This window comes from Haliotis rubra, unplaced genomic scaffold, assembly GCF_003918875.1.
Source record: "Haliotis rubra isolate DU_JTF1 unplaced genomic scaffold, ASM391887v1 Scf1384, whole genome shotgun sequence".
NCBI classification, from domain to species: domain Eukaryota; kingdom Metazoa; phylum Mollusca; class Gastropoda; order Lepetellida; family Haliotidae; genus Haliotis; species Haliotis rubra.
Genome location: NW_025765319.1, coordinates 56,583 through 77,753, shown reverse-complemented (window position 1 = coordinate 77,753; position 21,171 = coordinate 56,583). Strand labels below are relative to the sequence as shown.

Sequence of the window (21,171 nt, the reverse complement as noted above, 5' to 3'; positions counted from 1 at the left end):
TTTACTTAATAATTGAGTTATAAGGCATCCTGGTTTATATTCTGCGGGTATGTGATGCGATGTTGTTTTCTTATCACCAAAAAAAAGTTTGACAAAACTGTAACCTGTTTTCTTACAGACTGCTTTTTGGGGTCCTCAAAATTTGGCAATAATATCTGCAATAAAAGACCCCCAAGACCCCTGGCTAAATTTTCAGTGTTTTTTGTGCTTTGCCATTCTCATGTCTGTGGTATATATTTTACATCTATAAGGATTTATCTGGATCTGTCAGAGGCCGATATTTGTTCCTAAGTCTGCCTCAAATGTCCTTGGAAATTTGGAAAATGGAATTAATGTATGTCCATATGTATGACAAATAGCTAATTTCATGGCTTTGAGGGGAGGTGGGGTAGCCTAGTGGTAAAAGCGTTCACTTGTCACGCTGAAGACCCAGGTTCTATTCCCCACATGGGTACAATGTGTGAAGCCCATTTCTGGTATCTCCGCCATGATATTGATGGAATATTGCTAAAAGCCACGTAAAACCATACTCACTCTCGCTCTCACACTCACTCTCATTCTCACTCTCACTCACTCACTCTTCTCTCTCTCTCTCTCACTCTCACTCACTATATCTCGCCTCTGCTGAATATTGCTGAGCTTCTTAACTAAACTCACTCACTCTCACTTTCACACTGACTGGGGCGTGGGGTAGCCTGAAAACTAAACTCACTCCCCACATGGGTACTCAAGCTCATTTCTCCCCACACATTGCTGGAGTATTGCTAATAGCGGCAAAACCAAACTCACTCACTCACTCACTCACTCACTCACTGACTCACTCACTCACTCACTCACTCACTCACTCACTCTCACTCACTCACTCACAGCTCTGAGAAGTTACCTGAATTTCACTGATAACAAAACAACTGAATATGTCAAGGTTGCAATGATCAGTAATATATGTAATATTCTATTGCATTGCTTGCAATCTCAAAAAGCGGTGTTAAAATGATCCTACCTCTCAATTTGAAAAAAAAAGAACTTTATATTATTCCAGTTTTGAACTAACTTAAACAACTATTTACACAATGTGCCTGCCATAACACTTAACTTAAGATCCTGTTTAGATCCCTGATTTAAGCCTTGCATCCCTTGGATCCGCGTAGATTAAGCTGCCATTACTGGGGAAATGATTGGTGATTGAAAATGATTTATTCCTGAGTTAGCAATCAATCAATGCATTTACCTCGTCTTTTACAGTTATGAATGATTCTAGTCTATTATTTACATTTTTTTACCATTAACTTTGTACTTGTTAAAAAATGTGAGAAAAAGTGAGGTCAGCATCTTTTTTAAAGCTAAATGGCAGAGGAAAGTATATGGGTTTGTTTCTGTGAGGTGTTTTCTCGTACTGTACGTAAAATTGATAAATGACGCACACCGATTGATTTAAATCATTGATCAGACCTGTTCATCCAATCATAAAAAAAGTTTTGTTTTTTTTTGTTTATGTGAGGTGTTTTCTCGTACTGTACTTAAAATTGATAAATGACGGACTCAGATTGATTTAAATCATTGATCAGACTTAATCATTCAATCTTTTATGATTTCACGATGAATTATCGTTGTATCTGAAGGGCATTGATCAACTAAATTACCACTTTATCAGTGTTAAACCCATCTGACTTTGCTCATTCACTTGGACGTGACATATTCTATCCGTCACATTAAAAGGCATACACAGTCAACATGAGCAAAGAAATCATTAACGTTAAGTCGAGTATGGACGTCAGTAGCTTTGTCTGGAGGAATGCCCACATACATTACGATGGACCATGGGCTCTACAAACACTGGTTTTTAGCGCCTTGCAGATAAAGGATCATGGACATAGCATGGTGTTGAAAGCTGATGAAAGGATCTTTGTGTTTAGACATCTGAGTGGCACGTAATGGATTGCTTGTCAATGACTGTGTGTAACATAGCAGAAGAGAGTTGTTGGCAGGTGATAGGTATGTTTGTGTTCCTAATGGAACTGTCAGCTCTGTAGTACATATGGCGGTGCCTTTATTTGAAGAAAATGTTTATTGTATTAGGTACATAAGATTGTTCCTGTGGAGATGGCTGAGCAAAAAGGAGTGAGTGAGTGAGTTTAGTTTTACACCGCATTTAGCAATATTCCAGCAATATCCCGTTGGGGGACACCAGAAATGGGCTTCATATGGTGTACCCATGTGCGGAATCGAACACAGGCCTTCAACGTGACTAGCTGACCAAAAGGAGTGAGTGAGTGAGTTGATTTGAGTTTTACGCCGCTTTTAGTAATATCCCAGCAATATCACCGCAGGGGACGCCGGAAATAAGTTTCATACGTTGTACCCATATGGGGAATCAAACCTGGGCCTTCACCGTGACTAGCGAATGCTTTAACCATTGGGCTACCCCACCGCCCCTTAGCAAAAGGATTACAAGTACATGGTGTTTATTGTCACAGCTGATACTGGGTGGTTATAACATGTGACTGCAGGTAATCATGCCTTAGTTGGCTAGATAGTTAGTTGTTCATGCTATCGAGCGGTAGGGTGGTGGGGTAGCCTAGTGGTTAAAACGTTCGCCTGACATGCCAAAGGCCCGGGATCGAATTCCCACATGACAGACAGACAGACAGAAGTTTATTCGTAATATCGGCCTCATGGCCTATAATACAGTCACAAACTTTGGCAGTTTCGTGAAACAGTGGTCATAATTAGTATTGGGATCTTACTTTAAAAACATAATGTAAAAATAGTGCTGTGCAGTATATAACTTGGGGGTTTTTGGATTGCAAAATTGGCTGCAGAGTGAGTGAATTCCCACATGGGTACAAGGTGAAGCACATTTCTGGTGTCCCTTGCTTTGATATTGCTTGAATATTGCTATTGCCAAACTCACTCACTCTCTCTCTCTCTCTCTCTCTCTCTCTCTCTCTCTCTCTCTCTCTCTCTCTCTCTCTCTCTCTCTCTCTCTCTCTCTCTCTCTAATTATACCACTTTCATAGCCGAGTCGATAGACCTCACTCTCCACTCTCTCTCTCTCTCTCTCTCCTCCCTCTCCCTCTCCCTCTCTCTCTCTCTCTCTCTCTCTCTCTCTCTCTCTCTCTCTCTCTCTCCACTCTCTCTCTCTCTCTCTCTCTCTCTCTCTCTCTCTCTCTCTCTCTCTCTCTCTCTCTCATTATACCACTTTCATAGCCGAGTCGATAGACCTCCGAGAGCAGAAGGTTGGTGGCTTGACCCCCCAGCCATGGAGTACCAGAAGACATTAGTGGGGCGGTGGGGTAGCCTAATGGTTAAAGCGTTCGCTCGTCACGCCGAACACCCGGGTTCGAATCCCCACATGGGTACAATTTGTTAAGCCCATTTCTGGTGTCCCCGGCCGTGATGTTGCTGGAATATTGCTAAAAGCGGCGTAAAACCAAACTCAGTCAGTCAGTCAGTCAGAAGACATTAGTGAGTGAGTGAGTGAGTGAGTGGGTTGGGGTTACACCACTTTCAGCACTATTCCAGCAATTTCATGACGCGAGAAATGGGTTCATACACGGTACCCATGTGGGGAATTGAACCCGGTCCTTCGGCATGACAAGTAAACACTTTAACCACTAGACTACCCCAAGAAGACATTAAACCATGGTAACTGTTTTCACCCTGTAGGGCATTTAACATTATGGGTATGAGACAATGAGACAAGGACTTGTCAGTTGTACTGTGTCAGTGTGGGGTATCCATGCGGGGCTCGATTTAGCAATAAACAACCAGGCACTGGTGCAACCTAATATTGAAAAGTGAAACCTAATATTTAAGGCTGTATGCACCTAGTGCGTGACAAACGTTTTTTATATTTCTGTCTTACTAACCGTCACTTGTCGACGCAGCATCATTACCTTGTGTTTTCTAATTTGTCATGCTTTTGTCAGATTGATTCCATCAAACTGTGGGCACTTCAGTGCTCATGTACATGTTCCTGTTATGTTTTATATAACAATCCTTAATTACTTCTTTGACAGGCATTTTAGAATCCTGAATTAATGGGACACTTGCAACTGTTTTTTCTTGTCCACATAAACTCGGAAAAAGGAATTGTGAATATTGTCATGAAGTGTAGATATTGTGTCATTTACAAAGCTCAAGCCCAGTAATCGGTACTTGCTTTGGCCAGATAATATTATGCCTGACGTTTATGGCATGGCTCATAGAATCTGTTGACTGGCAGTTGTTCACTATAATGTTTCGTTAAATAGTGATACAGTTCGGTACAAATGAAAATATTCTTCAAAAATTATTTCAAATACATCAAAAGAAGATATGAAAATCTTAGAGGTCTTTGCATAAAAAGAACATCACCTGTTTGTTCTACTTATTTTGTCCTAAATGTGAAGAAAAAAGAAAATGATCTGTGACAATCTATGCATGTCGATACACATCACTTATCCCATAGTGTTGTGAGGTCAGTTAGTGCTGATATACATTTACCATCCTTACAGAGCAGTTATGGACCTTTGGTAACTACTGTAACAGTATGACATAGTGGCTAAGCTTTAGCATTATGCAACTGTAATATTAAAGCATCATAGAGAGGAGATTTATGATTTATTGCTCAATTCTTGATTAAGTGATTTAACTGTTATGAAACCCAGAAGGCGTCTCTTAGAAGCTTAGCTAAATGAAAATATGATATTTCACAGCCGACTGCTTATCCAATAGTCTTATCCCATATGGTTAGCTCATTTAATAATGCATTATGCATATGACAACACTAATATCTTAGGATAATGGTGTTAAGAGTGGTGTTCTGGCTATAGGCTTAAACATATTTCTGGCAAACTTGTTCCATTTCAGTATTGACATTGATATATACTAATATATTTCCATGAGTATATATTTGTTGCTTCAGTTATTAGTTAGAATAATAGGCATATACTTTTGAAACGTTGAGGAGTATGTCACTGACAACAGCCAATGACTGTTCAGGGCTATAGACGCTCAGAAGTGTTTGTTACAAACATGTTCCATGTTCGTATTGATTTGTCACATTTTGGTTTCTGTCCTTTGAAATGCTGAGTAGCCAGTCAAGTTTCCCAATAAACCAGCACGAGTAGTGAATAAGACAGTCATTAAAGTCACATACCTAAATTCAGGGCTCGTCTCATGCAATATATGAATCATATTTTTCATGTATCATGCCATTATATTTTTGGCTGAATACAAGAAGTCTTGCTCATTTTCATTCACACACCTAATTACATCATTCTTTCACTCTCTCATTCATTCATGCATTCACTGACACTCCCTCACTGAGCCATTCATTCATTCACTCACCCCCTCACATTTACTCACTCACAGACTCATTCATATATTCACTCACTCACAGACTCATTCATATAATCACTCACTCACAGACTCATTCATATATTCACTCACTCACAGATCCATTCATGCACTCATTCACTCACTGACTGATTCATACATTTGCACACTCACAGATTCATTCATACATTCGCTCTGACTCATTCATACATTCACTCACTCACGGGGGCGCTGAGGTAGCCTAATGGTTAAAGTGTTCGTTCATCATGCCGAAGACCCGGGTTCAATTCCCCACATGAGTACAATGTGTGAAGTCCATTTCTGGTGCCCCCTGCTGTGATATTGCTGGAATATTGCTAGAAGCGGTGTAAAACCAAATTCACTCACTCACTCACTCACTCACTCATGGACTCATCTATCATATACATGTACAGAGATGCCAACCACTCCGATTTTAGCGGAGTAACTCCGATTTTCAAATACAACATCTGCTGTCCGATTTCTCTTTAAAAAACGCAGATTTTTTAGAAAAAATCTGAATTTTTACAGTATACAATTTCGTAAGTCACCGGTGATTTATTTGAGTGAACACTGGTAAAAGCTTTCAGAAGCTTAGTGTGTGATCCTTTGGGTGTCGATTGTGTATATTGCATGTTATTGACGATGAAGTTTCACAAAGTTTTTCTGTTGTGTAATCACATGCATGATGTATACCTATACTCGAGTAAACACTGGCGTGTTGTATGCTCGAGTAAACACTGGCGTGTTGTATACTCGGTAAACACTGGCAATACTCGAGTAAACACTCACGCGTGTTGTATACTCGAGTAAACACTCCGTGTTGTATACTCCGGTAAACACTCGTGTTGTATACTCGGTAAACACTGGCGTGTTGTATACTCGGTAAACACTGGCGTGTTGTATACTCGAGTAAACACTCACGCACTGGCGTGTTGTATACTCGGTATATGCATATACCCTGACTAAACACATGCATGCCGTATACCCTGACTAATCACATGCATGCCGTATACCCTGACTAAACACATGCATGCCGTATACCCTGACTAATCACATGCATGCCGTATACCCTGACTAAACACATGCATGCCCCTGAGAAAACACATGCTTGTCACATATAATCACATGCATGATGTATGCCCATTATACCCTGACTACAAATGCATGCCAGATACCCTGACTAAACAAATGCCTGTTGTATATCCTGAGTAATCATGTGGTATTCCCCAGTAAACATCTGCATATCAGACACCCTGAGTAAACATTAATATTTTGTATGCCCTGAGTAAACCTGTTTGTTATGGTAATAATTAACCGTCATTCAAATAAGCCACTAATCATTTGCTATGAATAGTGTAAACATGTTTGACAAGTTCTGAGGTGAGTCCATATTAACATCACACAAAGCAGACAACTTTAAACTAGACTTACCTTGATGAGAGAATGCGCTGTGGTATATTTAATGTCCTTTAATTGTCTCCAGTGGTGGCCAGACAAAGCCTACTCTGGAGTAGGTCTGCCTACAGGTATGGAAGGAGGTGGGTCGACCCGGTAGCAGATCAATATGGGGTATTGACAAGTATTGATTTCCGTGGAACGTTCTGTGACAGGTCCTGGCTTGTCCCTGCTTGGGATAGTGGAGATTGTGTGGGTGGGTTGCATATACACAGCCTGTAGGTTTCTTTGAGTTGAAGTGTTCAGTTGAAGATGTTTTGTCTGCCTGGGTTGTAAGTGTTTTATCAAAGTCAGCATGTATGGTCTATAATGGAGTGCACTCTATGTATAGCTGTCTATTGGTTTCTTTGAATAGTAGGTGCTGAGAGATAGTTGTAAATGTTTTATCTGAGGGAGGTAGTGTTTGATTACAATGTCAATAGTTATCTACTTGCATGGTTTAAAGTGGTGTACTCTTTAGATCTACTACATGCAGGTTAACTTTGGGCTTTACTTTAATGAATGATTTGTAAGTAGAAAAACAGAATATTCTCAAATTTTAGTAATTTTCATTTGACATTTGGTGCTATTGTGACGACTATAAATGTCAAAATGTATTAAATTAACTCATAATGACAGTTTGATAGTCTTGAAAAATATTGAGTGAATCCTGTTTTTGTAAGTTACAGATGTCAAACATTCACATGCGACAGTTTGTTAAGACTTCAAAATCATAGAATGCTAATGCTTTGAGAATTATAAATGTGAAACATTATTACCTTATTCTTTTACATATCTCCTGAAAACAATTATTGAATGCTTGTTTTTCTAATTGTTAAACTACTATGTGAAATTAATCAAAATAAGTTCCTGACCGTCCTGGTGAAAACTAGCAAAACTAGAAAAGATTGGTTCTACAAAATGTGGGTCTTAAACTTTTAAACACAACTCTCACTCACTCACTCACTCACTCACTCACTCACTCACTCACTCACTCACTCACTCACTCACTCACTCACTCACTCACTCACTCACTCACCTCACTCACTCACTCCTCACCACTCACTCACTCCACTCACCACTCACCACCTCACTCCACCCTACCTCACTCACCACTCACTCACTCACTCACTCACTCACTCGGGACATACAGCCATGATGCAATATTGATAAATGATTACCGTATTGGGGAAATAACAAGATAGAATGCTTAACGATAGACTGGAAACATAATTGACTGTTTGCTGATGGGATCTGCAGGTTTCCTGCAGGTTTCCTAATTATGTGTTCCAACCCAGTGGTCCTCAAAGTAATTGTTCCGCAACCTGCAACACTTTCATATGTCAGTAGTTATGGATGAGTAAATAGTTATCAATTAATGGTGGAATCAATAACGTATCGGCAATAAATGTCACGGTCAGAATCAGCTGTTGTTCATGTTTGTTTGTACTGCGGCTGTTACCAAAGAAAGATGGTCTGTGGATTGCAGATTATCAGGATTTTAATCATGTTCAATATTTATGCCCTGTTAAACCAAATGAATTATCACAAACTTGCCATTTTGTAGCTGTAGGGTAGCCTTATGGTTAAAGCCTTCGCTCATCACACCAAAGACCCGGGTTTGATTCCCCACATTGGTACAATGTGTGAAGCCCGTTTCTGGTGTCCCTCACCTTGATATTGCTGGAATATTGCTAAAAGTGGTTTAAAACCATACCTACTCCCTCAAAGTTGTCATCTCTGATGATTTGATGGTGGGTTAGTGCAATCTGCCAGTCAGTTTGTATACAATTTCACCGACATTAATGTGGAGTATATTGAATTAAAAAATTAAATTGATAAACCATATTCGCGGGTATTTTAAGTTGGCTAACTTGCCCCCAATCCCTTTCACATTTGTGAATAAAATATGTTTAAATGAAAACTTGTTTTGTTGTGGTATTTCACAATGGATGCAATATTTTGTTTGTTAGTTGTTAAACACTCCAGTTGGCCATAATCCAGGTATATTCACCTTGTAAACATTACATCTAGACAGGGCAAACCTGTGGTCGATATTATGAGCAAAAATATATCTGCCTTCAGAGTTCAATGACATACTGTCAACCAAGTCACAGTGTGCGAAATTTACGCTGGTCCTGTGGTCCCTGGCTATTAAAAATTCATCAGGACCACTAAATGATAAGTTTGCAGTGGTCCTGGTGGCCAGTGAAATTTATAAATAAATATACGAATGTTATTTTGGACCAGTGAAATACACACATGACCACTAATTATTGTCCACTCACGGGTCCTGTGGTCTAGTGGGAAATTTTGAAAGGTTTCTTTCCCTGGAGTCAGTGACTCTAACCACCCAATCCATTAAGTCGCCTCCTGTGTCAAACATTGGTTGCTGTGTCAAACTGTTTCCTATAGCCTCCTGTGTCAAACATTGGTTGCTGTGTCAAACTGTTTCTTATAGTCTCCTGTGTCAAACATTGGTTGCTGTGTCAAACTGTTTCCTATAGTCTCCTCCTGTGTCAAACATTGGTTGCTGTGTCAAACTGTTTCCTATAGTCTCCTGTGTCAAACATTGGTTGCTGTGTCAAACTGTTTCCTATAGCCTCCTGTGTCAAACATTGGTTGCTGTGTCAAACTGTTTCCTATAGCCTCCTGTGTCAAACATTGGTTGCTGTGTCAAACTGTTTCCTATAGCCTCCTGTGTCAAACATTGGTTGCTGTGTCAAACTGTTTCCTATAGTCTCCTGTGTCAAACATTGGTTGCTGTGTCAAACTGTTTCCTATAGCCTCCTGTGTCAAACATTGGTTGCTGTGTCAAACTGTTTCCTATAGTCTCCCGTGAAACAAGTGTTGTAACCCATACAATTACAATGTTGATATGCTTGGTTTTTAAAAATTTGCCTTTTATTTCTACAGGTGCCTGACGATGCTCTCATATATGGCATCATATCTGGTGGCTCACCAGGTGGCGCTGCCACGGCTACTGGAGGCCAAGCTGAAAGTGCTGGATCGATCAGAAGGAGGCAGTCCAAGATTTGTTCGTCCGTACGTTGTTCTAAACAATTATATATGTAGCCTATTTACAACACACAAGAAAGTGTCTTCCGATCCTTCTCATATGACATGAGCTGAGAAATTCATTGTTTTCATGCACAAATTCATATAAAAATTGATAAATTGAACCTCTTGTGGGCCACTCCTGATCCAAGTTATCAAATATTTAAATGAGATTGCTTTTAAAAATATCAGACCCGAATGGTATTACCTCTCACAGGTACCTGTTGTTCAAACAACATCCATATTGGTGGTGTGAAGGACAGCTCTGATCATGAGTCTGTATGCCATGTACATGTGAGTCATGTGCACATTTAATTCAACACCGAAATGAATATATACTACTCACACTTTGCTAAGGATCACAAAAAAACGCAACTTTACTTAAACGTAGATTTATTTTTTGAAATTTGTATCAATTTAAAACTGGATAAATAATGATATGGTAGCCACTTTAATCTAACCTTATGCACTTGATACATGAGTAACCATAAAAATGTTTTTTATGGGACCAATCAACCATTTTGCATTTCATGGAACGAGTCACTGACAAGTACACAACACCTGTCAATACCAGGTATGGGATCCACAAGATGAAATGACATACTGAAACCTAGGATCCATGCTTACACTAAGCTTAGATATTTAAACCAAATTTGACCCGACATCATAGTTTTCCAGGGCTACAGATAAGGGGCATACAGGCGTAATGTACGCCTCAAAATCAATTAAGTACGACATAATATAAGATTTCAAGTGTATCGTGTACGCACATAAATACCTTTGTATGTCTAACATTTAATTTCCGTGCGTATCGTACAAATGAAAATCTATTTCAGATAAATACTTGTCAAGTTTCTTTTGCGAAACACGATTTGACACATGAGGAAACCCCGACAGTAGGAATCACTTGCGTTGCCATGCAACGATATGCGTCACTATTTTTGGATTGGCTAAAAACTACACTGTTCCTATTTATATCCAGTCGGACCTGACATTTCACGCATCACACGGTCGCTCAGTTATTTCTCAAGCGCCTTCAAATACAAATACATGGTTGGAAATAGTGATCGATGAATCGTCAAGACAAACCACATCACCAACTCGCTCACACAAAAACATTGTCAGTACTCCTTCAAAATTCTCAGTACACCTCCACTTGCAATATGATGTGTAAGTACACTCACACCCCCAAAAGTTATCTGGAGCCCTGGTTTTCTGTTGAATCCATACTTAGCAAAGTGTGAATAGTATATTATTGACCCTGCACTGGCAAAGAGTTTTGGTTGTGTACAATGCTGGGGTTTAGAATGGATTGCCTAGTTTTTTTGCTTCAGCTGAAGCCATGTCTTGTTTCAGGGCTGTTATCGGTAATTCCATAATTCAGATCGTAAACCCACTCAAAACATCGAACTTAGATCATCACACTATCTTCTGCCTTCTAATTTTGAGTTGTTCAGTTTAGATCTCAGACAACATCGACATCTTCTGATCCTTTTGAATATCAGGGTTAGAATTCCCCAGCAAACCCATGCTTGTTGTAAGAGGTATCTAATAGGATCAGGTCAGGTTCATGGACATGGTTGTTGAATATCATTGTATCCCAATTGCATAGACTGATATCACTCACCGGACCAGCTAGTCCAGTGCACTTATTTACTGACCACTGTCATCAAACTGCAATATTACCAAATGTCCTCTTAAACAAACAAAAATATCTGCAATGTCCCAATTGTATTAAGCTCCTATTAAGAAAATATGTCTCAAGAACTTCCTTTGAAAATCGGGACGGTACAGTAGCCTACTGTTTAAAGCGTTCGCTCATCATGCCAAAGACCCAGGTTCGATTCCCCACATGGGTACAATGTGTGAAGTCGATTTCTGGTCTCCCCCACCATGATATTGCTAGACTATTGCCTTAACTGACATAAAACCATACTCACTCACTCCTTTGAGAATGTTGCAGTAGTGGTGTATTGCAGGATATTCGATTCTCTGACCTTTCAGAATGGAGTTGACCCCTGCTCTGTGTGTTCACGTGATCAACTGGGAGGCCGAACCATGGATCATCTCGGCAGAAATATCAGCTCTATTCTGGGAAGAGGATATTCTCCGATCAATGGTAAAGTCACAGACATGTCTCTCTGTGTTTTATGACTTTTTTGTTTTAGACCGAAGTTGTACCTTTGTAATAGATTGAGATGATATAAATTATCTTCCTTAGCAATGCCAGGATCCAAACATGGGATCAAATCCCACTCTCTGATTTTGATCCTACGTACATCTCCATCATGTCTATGGTTGTTGCTATATACAGCGAGGTTAATGTCTCCACCTTGTTCTTTCCTCTCACATTAAGCCAGCTGGGTACAATGTCTGAAGCCCATTTCAGGTGTCCCCTGTCGTGATATTGCTGGAATATTGCTAAAAGCAGCATAAAACTAAACTCACTCACTCATTAAGCCAGCGATAGCATCTACACACACCCCATTAACCTGAAGACATCTCAGAGAGTTCAAAACTTTTCGTTTCCGGTGTCAATTCATGTGCATGCATTAATGCGTTCATTGTTAATTACTAAAAACAGTGTATGAAATAAACCCAAACCCCAGCCAGACATCAGGGCTGGTAACTTCAAAATGTTACCAGTCCAAAATGCAGACCAGACCAGACCAGACTCCAAGATATGACTCAAATGTGTATAACATCTAATTTTGTTACCCGACCATCGGGCTGGCTAGCTGTACATTAGACCGTCCGTCTGAAATCTAACCCGTCTCGGGCTGTTCGGACGGGCCTTATTTCATACACTGCTAAAAAGCGACAAAATTTCTTCATTTTACTTAAAGTAAATCTGCTCAAAATTACAAGGGAATTATAGATACCTGTCAAAGATTTTAATTCTCAAAATACTTAGGATGTCTTTTTCAATGTATGCAGCTGAATAGTGAGAGTCGGCAATACTCACCAGCAGTGCGAGAGTGATTAATTGTAAAATCGGTCAATCAGTCAGATCTCACTTGAGTCAGCGAATCTTGATGAGTTTAGGAGACTAGTTGACATTCATGAAAAATGAAGCATCAACTTAAGCTTTAGAAAATATGTTTCTTGTGGTTAGGTTTGTTAAATCAAGGCATAAACGTAAACAACTCTCCTGACTCTGCAATGTAGACAATGCTCTTGTGCCTCTCAACAGGAAGTGCTCTTGATCGTTGTCCGCCGTGATATTGCTGCAATATTGCTAAAAGCGGCATAAAACCATACTCACTCACTCATTTGATTGTGGTATTAATCGGTTCCTGTTTGATTGTTGCCAGGTATTGCCCACTTGAGTTTTGTGGGGGGGTTATAACATTTGATTATTGATCGCTTACTAAACTCAATTATCGATCTACATAATGTCAGCAATAACCAGCACTACTCATCAGTATTGTCTGTTGATTCCAACTGCAGAATGGTATAGTGATCGAAGCATTTGCTTGTATAATCCAAAACGAGTTCAGTCAGTTGTATTAATTCAGTTTGTTGAGACCCTCACCATGATTCAGCTGGAATATTGTTTACGTCACTCACTCACTCACTCACTCACTCACTCTCTCACTCACTCACTCACTCTTTCCAGCTGCAGACAAAGCATTTGCTTGTAAAGAAACAAGTCCTCAGCCAGTCCGACTACCCCCATCTGTTCCAGGACCTGCTGTTGTAAGTTGACACATTATATCACAAGTATTCATTCTTTATTGTTACAGAAAAGACAGCCATTGCCAATTTAGCATAATAGTTGTAACTTAGACCATCAATTCATGCTTTTATGCTCGTCCTCATCAAAGTTACTAGTTTTGTGAGTTCGTTCATAAGTATGGAGGGCTTGATTTAAGCATTTAGAACTTGCACTGGTGCAACCTGAAAATGCTAAATACAACCTCTTATGTATATCAATTTGCACCCAGTGCATGTTAATATTTTGTGTTCAAAGAACACAGACTTCAGCTGGAAAGCAGAATGATGAGGAACTGACTTGGAACAGTGACTCTGATTAGTGTAGGAACAATAACTGAAGGACTTGCTGTTCATGAAAGTTTAGGATGTAAGATAACTACATATTTCTTTTGTTATAATGCTGTTCTTTACCAAAACCTCAAGCATGATATCAGATTTTATATTAAGCTGCAGGTGCAGTGGATTACCTTAGGTTGCAGCAGGTGAAAGTAGGTTTCATTTCCTTAAATCGACCACTGGTATGCTGTTGATCACTGGATCGTCTGGTCCAGATTGATTTGTTTATAGACTGCCGCCATATAGCTGGAATATTGCTGAATGTGGTGTAAAAAACAACAAACCAAAATCAGATTGATTGGATCTGATAGTTGGTTTCTTTGGTCTCAAATAACATGTATTGGCAGAGCTCCAGATAAGATTTAGCTCATGTGGGTACTGTACCCACTGTATTTTATTGGAGTGGGTATTATGAATGTTGAGTGGGTATTTCATTTTCCGTTACCCACTGCTTTCAAATATGTGCATATTTCAGTCATATTACTCACCTAAGTAGAACATCATTGAGTAAGTTTACTAAGCAGGTATGTTCTGTCTTATGTCATACCTAATCAAAACCAAGTTAAATATAATGAAGATGATTTCATAAAAAATCACTCATCCTATACTGACAGTACAACACTTGTCCTATAAAAACAGTACAACTTGATAGCAATCAATGTCTTTTTCATTACACAAGCGATTTTTATAAATATATTCTGTAGGCATTTGTTTTAAAATTTTTGCGTATCTAACATTTTAAATGCGTAATTGGTTCGCAACAATTATTTTTCAGTGCGTAATTGGAAATTTTCTATGCGTATTTTACCCGGATACGCAGCTTATCTGGTCCTCTGATTGGGATGTCAGACTTGATGATTTGCTGGTGCACATGTCCTTGTACCTCGGTGATTGCTCATAATATCAACCACTGGTTTGTCTTATCCCGATGTGATACACTATACAGATGTCAGGTCAGAATAGACAGTCATCTCCGACCAAATGGATTAGGTTGTATGGATCGCAAAGTTGTCTGATTCTGTGCCATCATATTTCAATGACGTGGATTGTTGATCACATTATCAACAGCTCAATTTGACCCGACTTGACTGTTTTCATCCTGATATCCTATAGAATGTGGTGTTGTTTACAAAAAAAAAGGAGACAAATTTTTGTTTCTCACTTCAGCTATGGAGTGAAGTCGATGAGTGAACACAAGACCTACATTACCATCTATGCACTGAGAGGGTAAGATAAGTCTTCAAGAGTTACTGCCCTTTGTAAGAGATGGTCACTTGTATTTCATTACCTCTGAGTGTGAGATAAGATTTAGAATCATATTGGTAATATTTCAGCCAAATCATGATGAAAAGAAGTCATATTTATAAAGTTATTTTTTACATCTGTCGTCGAAGAACAGTAAATTAACATAATGTTTAGTGTGATTGACTTGGTCTTCAGCAGCCCATGCTTGTCATAAGAGGCAACTAACAGTGGCCAGGCTCGCAGACATTTTTGACACATGTCATCGTATCTCATTTGCGTAGATAGATGCTCATGCTGTTGATCACTGGATTGTCTGGTCCAGACTCAATTATTTACAGACTGCCGCCATATAGCTGGAATATTGCTGAGTGTGGAGTTTAACAGCAAACAAACAGATGTACGTACGTACCACCAGTAGTTCCAGAAATTGCTGTGGACTCATCTTTCTTGGACATTATCTTGAATCATACAGTGAGTTATGACTGTTGTAACCATCAATACATTGACAGTTGTTGGTTATTTTTTATGTAAATTACGATTCGAAATACTCGAGATATGGGTTAAAATGTCCTGTACTCTTAACATTACAAATGGATGCAAATATGTTGCTTGGAAAGTGTCAGCCTCTCCTGCAAAAACATCTCTTGTTTGGTGTGCAGATTGCCAGACATCTTGGATGCCTTCTCTCATCCGAATACAAGAATCAAAACACGAGGTGGGAAGAGATCATCCGAGATTTTGATCCCAATGATCTCTACTGGCAGGTTAGTGTTTGGAACACAAGCAGAAGGTTGGTGTGGGGACAGTGTTACACATTCTCAATTATTTAGTTCATTTCATTGCAGTGGCTCGTAACCTTGACCCATCAACCACCATAATGACCTTACCAACTCTCACCACTGCTTATCTGTCACTTATGACCTTGACCTCTGCAGCCAGTCATAATGAATCCTTAAATAGGATTCTGTAGTGAACTGCATTCAGAATAGTACCTTTTTGTTTTCAGTTTCTATGGATTTTAAGACTTTCAATGTTTTAAGGAAAGCTTATTCTTTTTTCAAAATATTCTCAAACATCCCAAGCTGTGGAGCCAATATTCGTAGCCTTGTTTTGCAAGGTGTCCCTTTATGAATTCAACTCATTTCTATCCTCAGCTTTTAAATGTTGTTTAACCTATAATGATTAAATGGTTTGGTATTGATTGAGACCCCACTGAACAAGAGTGACCTGTTGTCTTCAGGGCGATGATGCTGATATGGAGGCCGACATTCAGCGAGAGTTGGAGGAGACGCAGCTCGGGGTGGATGAACTGAAGCTGACTCTGCAGGCTCTACAGTTTAAGAGGTCAGTCTTTGATACACCGATGTGTACAGTGGTTTATTCTAGTGGTTAAAGCGGTAGCCAAGAGCCCAGGTTTGAGTCCCCTCATTGGTACAATGTGTAAAGCCTATTTCTGGTGTACCCTGTTGTGATATTCTTGGAAATTTGCAAAAGCATCATCTCAATCACTCACTCACACAACGCTCATTATGAATATTATTTTACTTTTCTACAGGAAACGTATCCTCCAGAGCCTGCTGTCTGTGACAGGGAGCGAGTCGGAGTATGTGAACCAGCTGCATGAGGTGGAGATGCAAATCAGTAAAACCAAGGAGTTGATGGAAGAGGTGGAAGCCACACTAGGGCTGGATGTACACGCAGTAGGTGGGTATGGTCAGGGTGTGGATGTACACGCAGTAGGTGGGTATGGTCAGGGTGTGGATGTGCATGAGGTGGGTGTGGTCAGGGTGTGGAGGGTGTGTGTGCAGGGTGTGGATGCAGTAGGTGGGTGTGGTCAGGGTGTGGATGTACACGCAGTAGGTGGGTATGGTCAGGGTGTGGATGTACACGCAGTAGGTGGGTGTGGTCAGGGTGTGGATGTACACGCAGTAGGTGGGTGTGGTCAGGGTGTGGATGTACACGCAGTAGGTGGGTGTGGTCAGGGTGTGGATGTACACGCAGTAGGTGGGTGTGGTCAGGGTGTGGATGTACACGCAGTAGGTGGGTATGGTCAGGGTGTGGATGTACACGCAGTAGGTGGGTATGGTCAGGGTGTGGATGTACACGCAGTAGGTGGGTATGGTCAGGGTGTGGATGTACCACTTGTAGGTGGGTATGGTCAGGGTGTGGATGTACACGCAGTAGGTGGGTATGGTCAGGGTGTGGATGTACATTCAGTAGGTGGGTATGGTCAGGGTGTGGATGTACATTGCAGTAGGTGGGTGTGTGGATGTCAGGGTGTGGATGTACAGTAGGTAGGTGGGTATGGTCAGGTGTGGATGTACCGCAGTAGGTGGGTATGGTCAGGGTGTGGATGTACACGCAGTAGGTGGGTATGGTCAGTGTGTGGTGTACAGCAGGTGGGTGTGGTCAGGGTGTGGATGTACACGCAGTAGGTGGAGTATGGTCAGGGTGTGGATGTACACGCAGTAGGTGGGTATGGTCAGGGTGTGGATGTACACGCAGTAGGTGGGTGTGGTCAGGGTGTGGATGTACACGCAGTAGGTGGGTGTGGTCAGGGGTGTGGATGTACCGCGCAGTAGGTGGGTATGGTCAGGGTGTGGATGTACACGCACTTGGTAGGTGGGTGGGTAGGGTCAGGGTGTGGATGTACACGCAGTAGGTGGGTATGGTCAGGGTGTGGATGTACACGCAGTAGGTGTGGTGGTCAGGTATGGTCAGGGTGTGGATGTACATGCAGTAGGTGGGTATGGTCAGGGTGTGGATGTACCATGCGCAGTAGGTGGGTGTGGTCAGGGTGTGGATGTACACGCAGTAGGTGGGTGTGGTCAGGGTGTGGATGTACACGCAGTAGGTGGGTATGGTCAGGGTGTGGATGTACACGCAGTAGGTGGGTATGGTCAGGGTGTGGATGTACACGCAGTAGGTGGGTATGGTCAGGGTGTGGATGTACACGCAGTAGGTGGGTATGGTCAGGGTGTGGATGTACATGCAGTAGGTGGGTGTGGTCAGGGTGTGGATGTACACGCAGTAGGTGGGTATGGTCAGGGTGTGGATGTACATGCAGTAGGTGGGTATGGTCAGGGTGTGGATGTATAATTGGGACCGCCTCCGTGGTGTAGTGGTTAGAGCGTCCACCTGGAGAGCGGAAGGTCACGGTTTCAATCCCCGACTGCGTCCTTCCAAAAGACGTTATTATATGGTACTTGTTGGTCCCTGCCTGGTGCTCGGCATTAATGGGTACAACAAGCACTGGTCACCTCGGAGTCAGTATAATGCGTCTGAGTGGGGTATTCATGCTTCACTGCAGCGTGGTATCTCAGTGGGCTAGCACTATAAAACCTGCTTAAGTCTGGGCTAGTACAAGCAGCCGCACATACACACGCATGTTGTCATGTGAGTGAAATAGTCTCAAGCATGACGTTAAACACAATTTCATCTCACCTCACATATAGTTGGTGGATACACTGTTAATGTTAATGTTAACCTACCTGTATGATATGTTATGTTTATTGCATGAACCTAAAGATTCTTATGGATAACTTTCTGAATTGTTATTGCAGAAACTTTTGACAAGGGATGCAGATCGGAATCACACATGGCCATGTCCCCTGTAAGTACTCCAGCAGACTCTCACAAAACCCTTCCAGAACATCGGATCTCCTTCATATTACCAGGTCAACATAATTTCTATCACTAAAATGTGTTGCAGTTGCCCACAGAGTTGCTTCCCTTGGGTAAACTAGAAACCAATGATGGTGGGTTCGAGTCCTGGTTCCTGTGTTTCTAGGTTCATCAGCACTCTGTGGGGTAGCCTAGTGGTTAAAGCGTTCATTCGTCACACCGAAGGCCCAGGTTCAATTCCCCACATGGGTACAATGCGTGAAGCCCGTTTCTGGTGTCCCCAGCCATGATATTGCTGGAATATTGCTAAAGACGATGTAAAACCATACTCACTCACTCACTCACTCACTCATCAGCACCAAATACTTACTCATGGGTTTCACCAAAGTTGTAAACATCGGAGATCTGCATGGCTACAGCTTTTCTTCCCACATGACACTGGCATGCAGTGATGGAACTGGAATATTGTTTAAGGCAGTGTTAAACTCAATAACAGACTCACTTGTAATCTTTTAAAAGTATTTATGTTGATTTTATGAATCACTGGAAAGATAAGTATTAAAAGTTCTAATACAAATGTATGTGCATGAACTTCTCTTTATTTCTTGATGTCAACTTCTCAGTGTTCTCACTTTATATTCCACAGGAAAAGAATATCAAAACAAACCGTGTTGCTCCACTTATTGTCAACCCAGTCTCACCTCCGAAGAATATCAGCACCACACCATCAACAGATACAAGCCTATCAAATCAAGCAGCCACCAATCAAAATACTGGTAACATGATGCATCAACAGCAGCTCCTCCAATCAATGATGGCGACACAAGCCAGCATGCAGGCCCTGGACCCCACCATGATGAGTATGATGTTCCCCATGATGTCAAATAACTTGATGCAGATGCCATCCCTGGGACGAGGACAGAACACATCCCTCCTTCCAGGTCTACAGAACTTGATGAATGGTGGCCTGCCAAATGTAGGCGTCATGAATGCAGGAAGACAAAATGTGAATTCTTGCCTCTCCAGCATGAACGTTGGGTCTCAGAACCCTGGCGTGTCAGCCATGGGAATGCCTGGCCTCCAGAATCTAATGTCCATGCCCAACATTCAAGCTCTCATGACAGCAGGACAACAGGTGCCAGGGGACCCACGACTCTCTGTTCCTCAAGCCACCATGGGGGATCTTCAGGGAATGCCAAACATGTCTAACATGAGCAATCTGCAGAATCTGCTTGGGGTGTCCAGTGTACCTTCTGGGCAGACGAGTAATCCTCAGAACATGACTCTCCTTCCAGAGCTTCTACCTCTCCTGGACAATCTTAACATAAGGGGTAACAGTGGCACTGGAAACCAGTGACAAACTGACTTAGGTTTCCTGAGAGACTTCTCTTACCATAGGCAGAAGCTCTAAGCCATTGACAAGAGAGAGCAGCCACAGAGTCAGGTCCTACAGCTGGAGTGTCCTAACAGACTCTTCTATCTTTTTTAGACAATTTTACCATTGATGACAACACTAGAACCAGAGACAAGACAGTAGTGCTTAAGTGCTGGAATGTCCATCATGGCTTCCTGACAGACTCTTCTATCTCTTTTGGACAATTTTAACATAGACAATTTTAACATAGCTGGAATGTCCATCATGGCTTTCTGACAGACTCTTCTATCTCTTTTGGACAATTTTACATAGGTGTCAACACCTGGCAACTGCAGAGAGAAAAGAACGTAGTGCTTATGCTGGAATGTCCATCATGGCTTCAGACAGACTCTTCTATCTCTTTTTAACATAGGTGTAACATAGCGGAGACAATCAGAGGAAAGAGTGGTGAAGTGCTGGAATGTCTAATTTGGCTTCCTGACAGACTTGACTCTTCTACCTCTGTTTGACAGTCTTGTCTTTCAGGTAACACATGCAATACATATATTAAACATGTTTATATCAACAGTTTGCATGGTGCAATGTCTGAGGCATTAAGCTTTGTATTGTCTGGTCAAATGTGATAATACAGCATCAATGGTTTTATTGTGCAGGTTCAAGCTGGTGTTGACCAATAGGAGGCTTGGTGAAGATAACAATACTGTTATTGATATATCATAATATCACATGGTGTACAGCATTGTGAAACATATTTTTCAGTTTCTCAGTATCCTCAGTTTCTTTATTCAGTTGTGTACCTGTATGCACCTTGATTCAGTATCCAGGCTATCCAGGTTAATGAAACAGAGCCCTTACATGATAGTAATATTACTTAAAACTGATTTTAGTTTTGTTATTTCTACCGACGTCATTAGTCAAAATAATATCTTTTCAGCACGTTGCCTTGAAAATTTCCAGTTGAGGGAATATGACTTTTCTATTGGGTCCTTTTGATGCACCCTTCTGATTGGTCAATGAAGTTAACCAATGACGTTAAATGTGTG

General features: G+C 41.1%; 3 protein-coding genes across 3 annotated transcripts in view; 2 read left to right on the top strand and 1 right to left on the bottom strand.

Annotated features, from left to right (window-relative positions):
- The window catches only part of LOC124268485 (E3 ubiquitin-protein ligase TRIM56-like), a 32,009-nt gene extending 25,144 nt beyond the window's left edge, over window positions 1-6,865 (bottom strand). Inside the window, exon 1 of the mRNA XM_046703466.1 lies at window positions 6,772-6,865. The gene's annotated coding sequence lies outside the window, so the exon portion shown is untranslated. The remainder of the gene's footprint in view (window positions 1-6,771) is intronic.
- LOC124268486 (tudor domain-containing protein 5-like) overlaps window positions 1-15,892 on the top strand; it is a 63,755-nt gene extending 47,863 nt beyond the window's left edge. Inside the window, exons 14-18 of the mRNA XM_046703467.1 lie at window positions 9,691-9,819; window positions 11,836-11,950; window positions 13,451-13,530; window positions 15,052-15,111; window positions 15,789-15,892. Coding sequence (XP_046559423.1) covers window positions 9,691-9,819; window positions 11,836-11,950; window positions 13,451-13,530; window positions 15,052-15,075 — 348 coding nt within the window. The 3' untranslated portion in view covers window positions 15,076-15,111; window positions 15,789-15,892. The remainder of the gene's footprint in view (window positions 1-9,690; window positions 9,820-11,835; window positions 11,951-13,450; window positions 13,531-15,051; window positions 15,112-15,788) is intronic.
- A 2,295-nt stretch (window positions 15,893-18,187) lies between these two features.
- Window positions 18,188-20,358, top strand: LOC124268488. The gene is made up of 3 exons (XM_046703469.1): window positions 18,188-18,199; window positions 18,693-18,742; window positions 19,400-20,358. Exons 2-3 carry the CDS (start codon window positions 18,728-18,730, stop codon window positions 20,108-20,110), a joined length of 726 nt encoding a protein of 241 aa, XP_046559425.1. The 5' UTR covers window positions 18,188-18,199; window positions 18,693-18,727; the 3' UTR covers window positions 20,111-20,358.
- The last annotated feature ends 813 nt before the right edge of the window (window positions 20,359-21,171 follow it).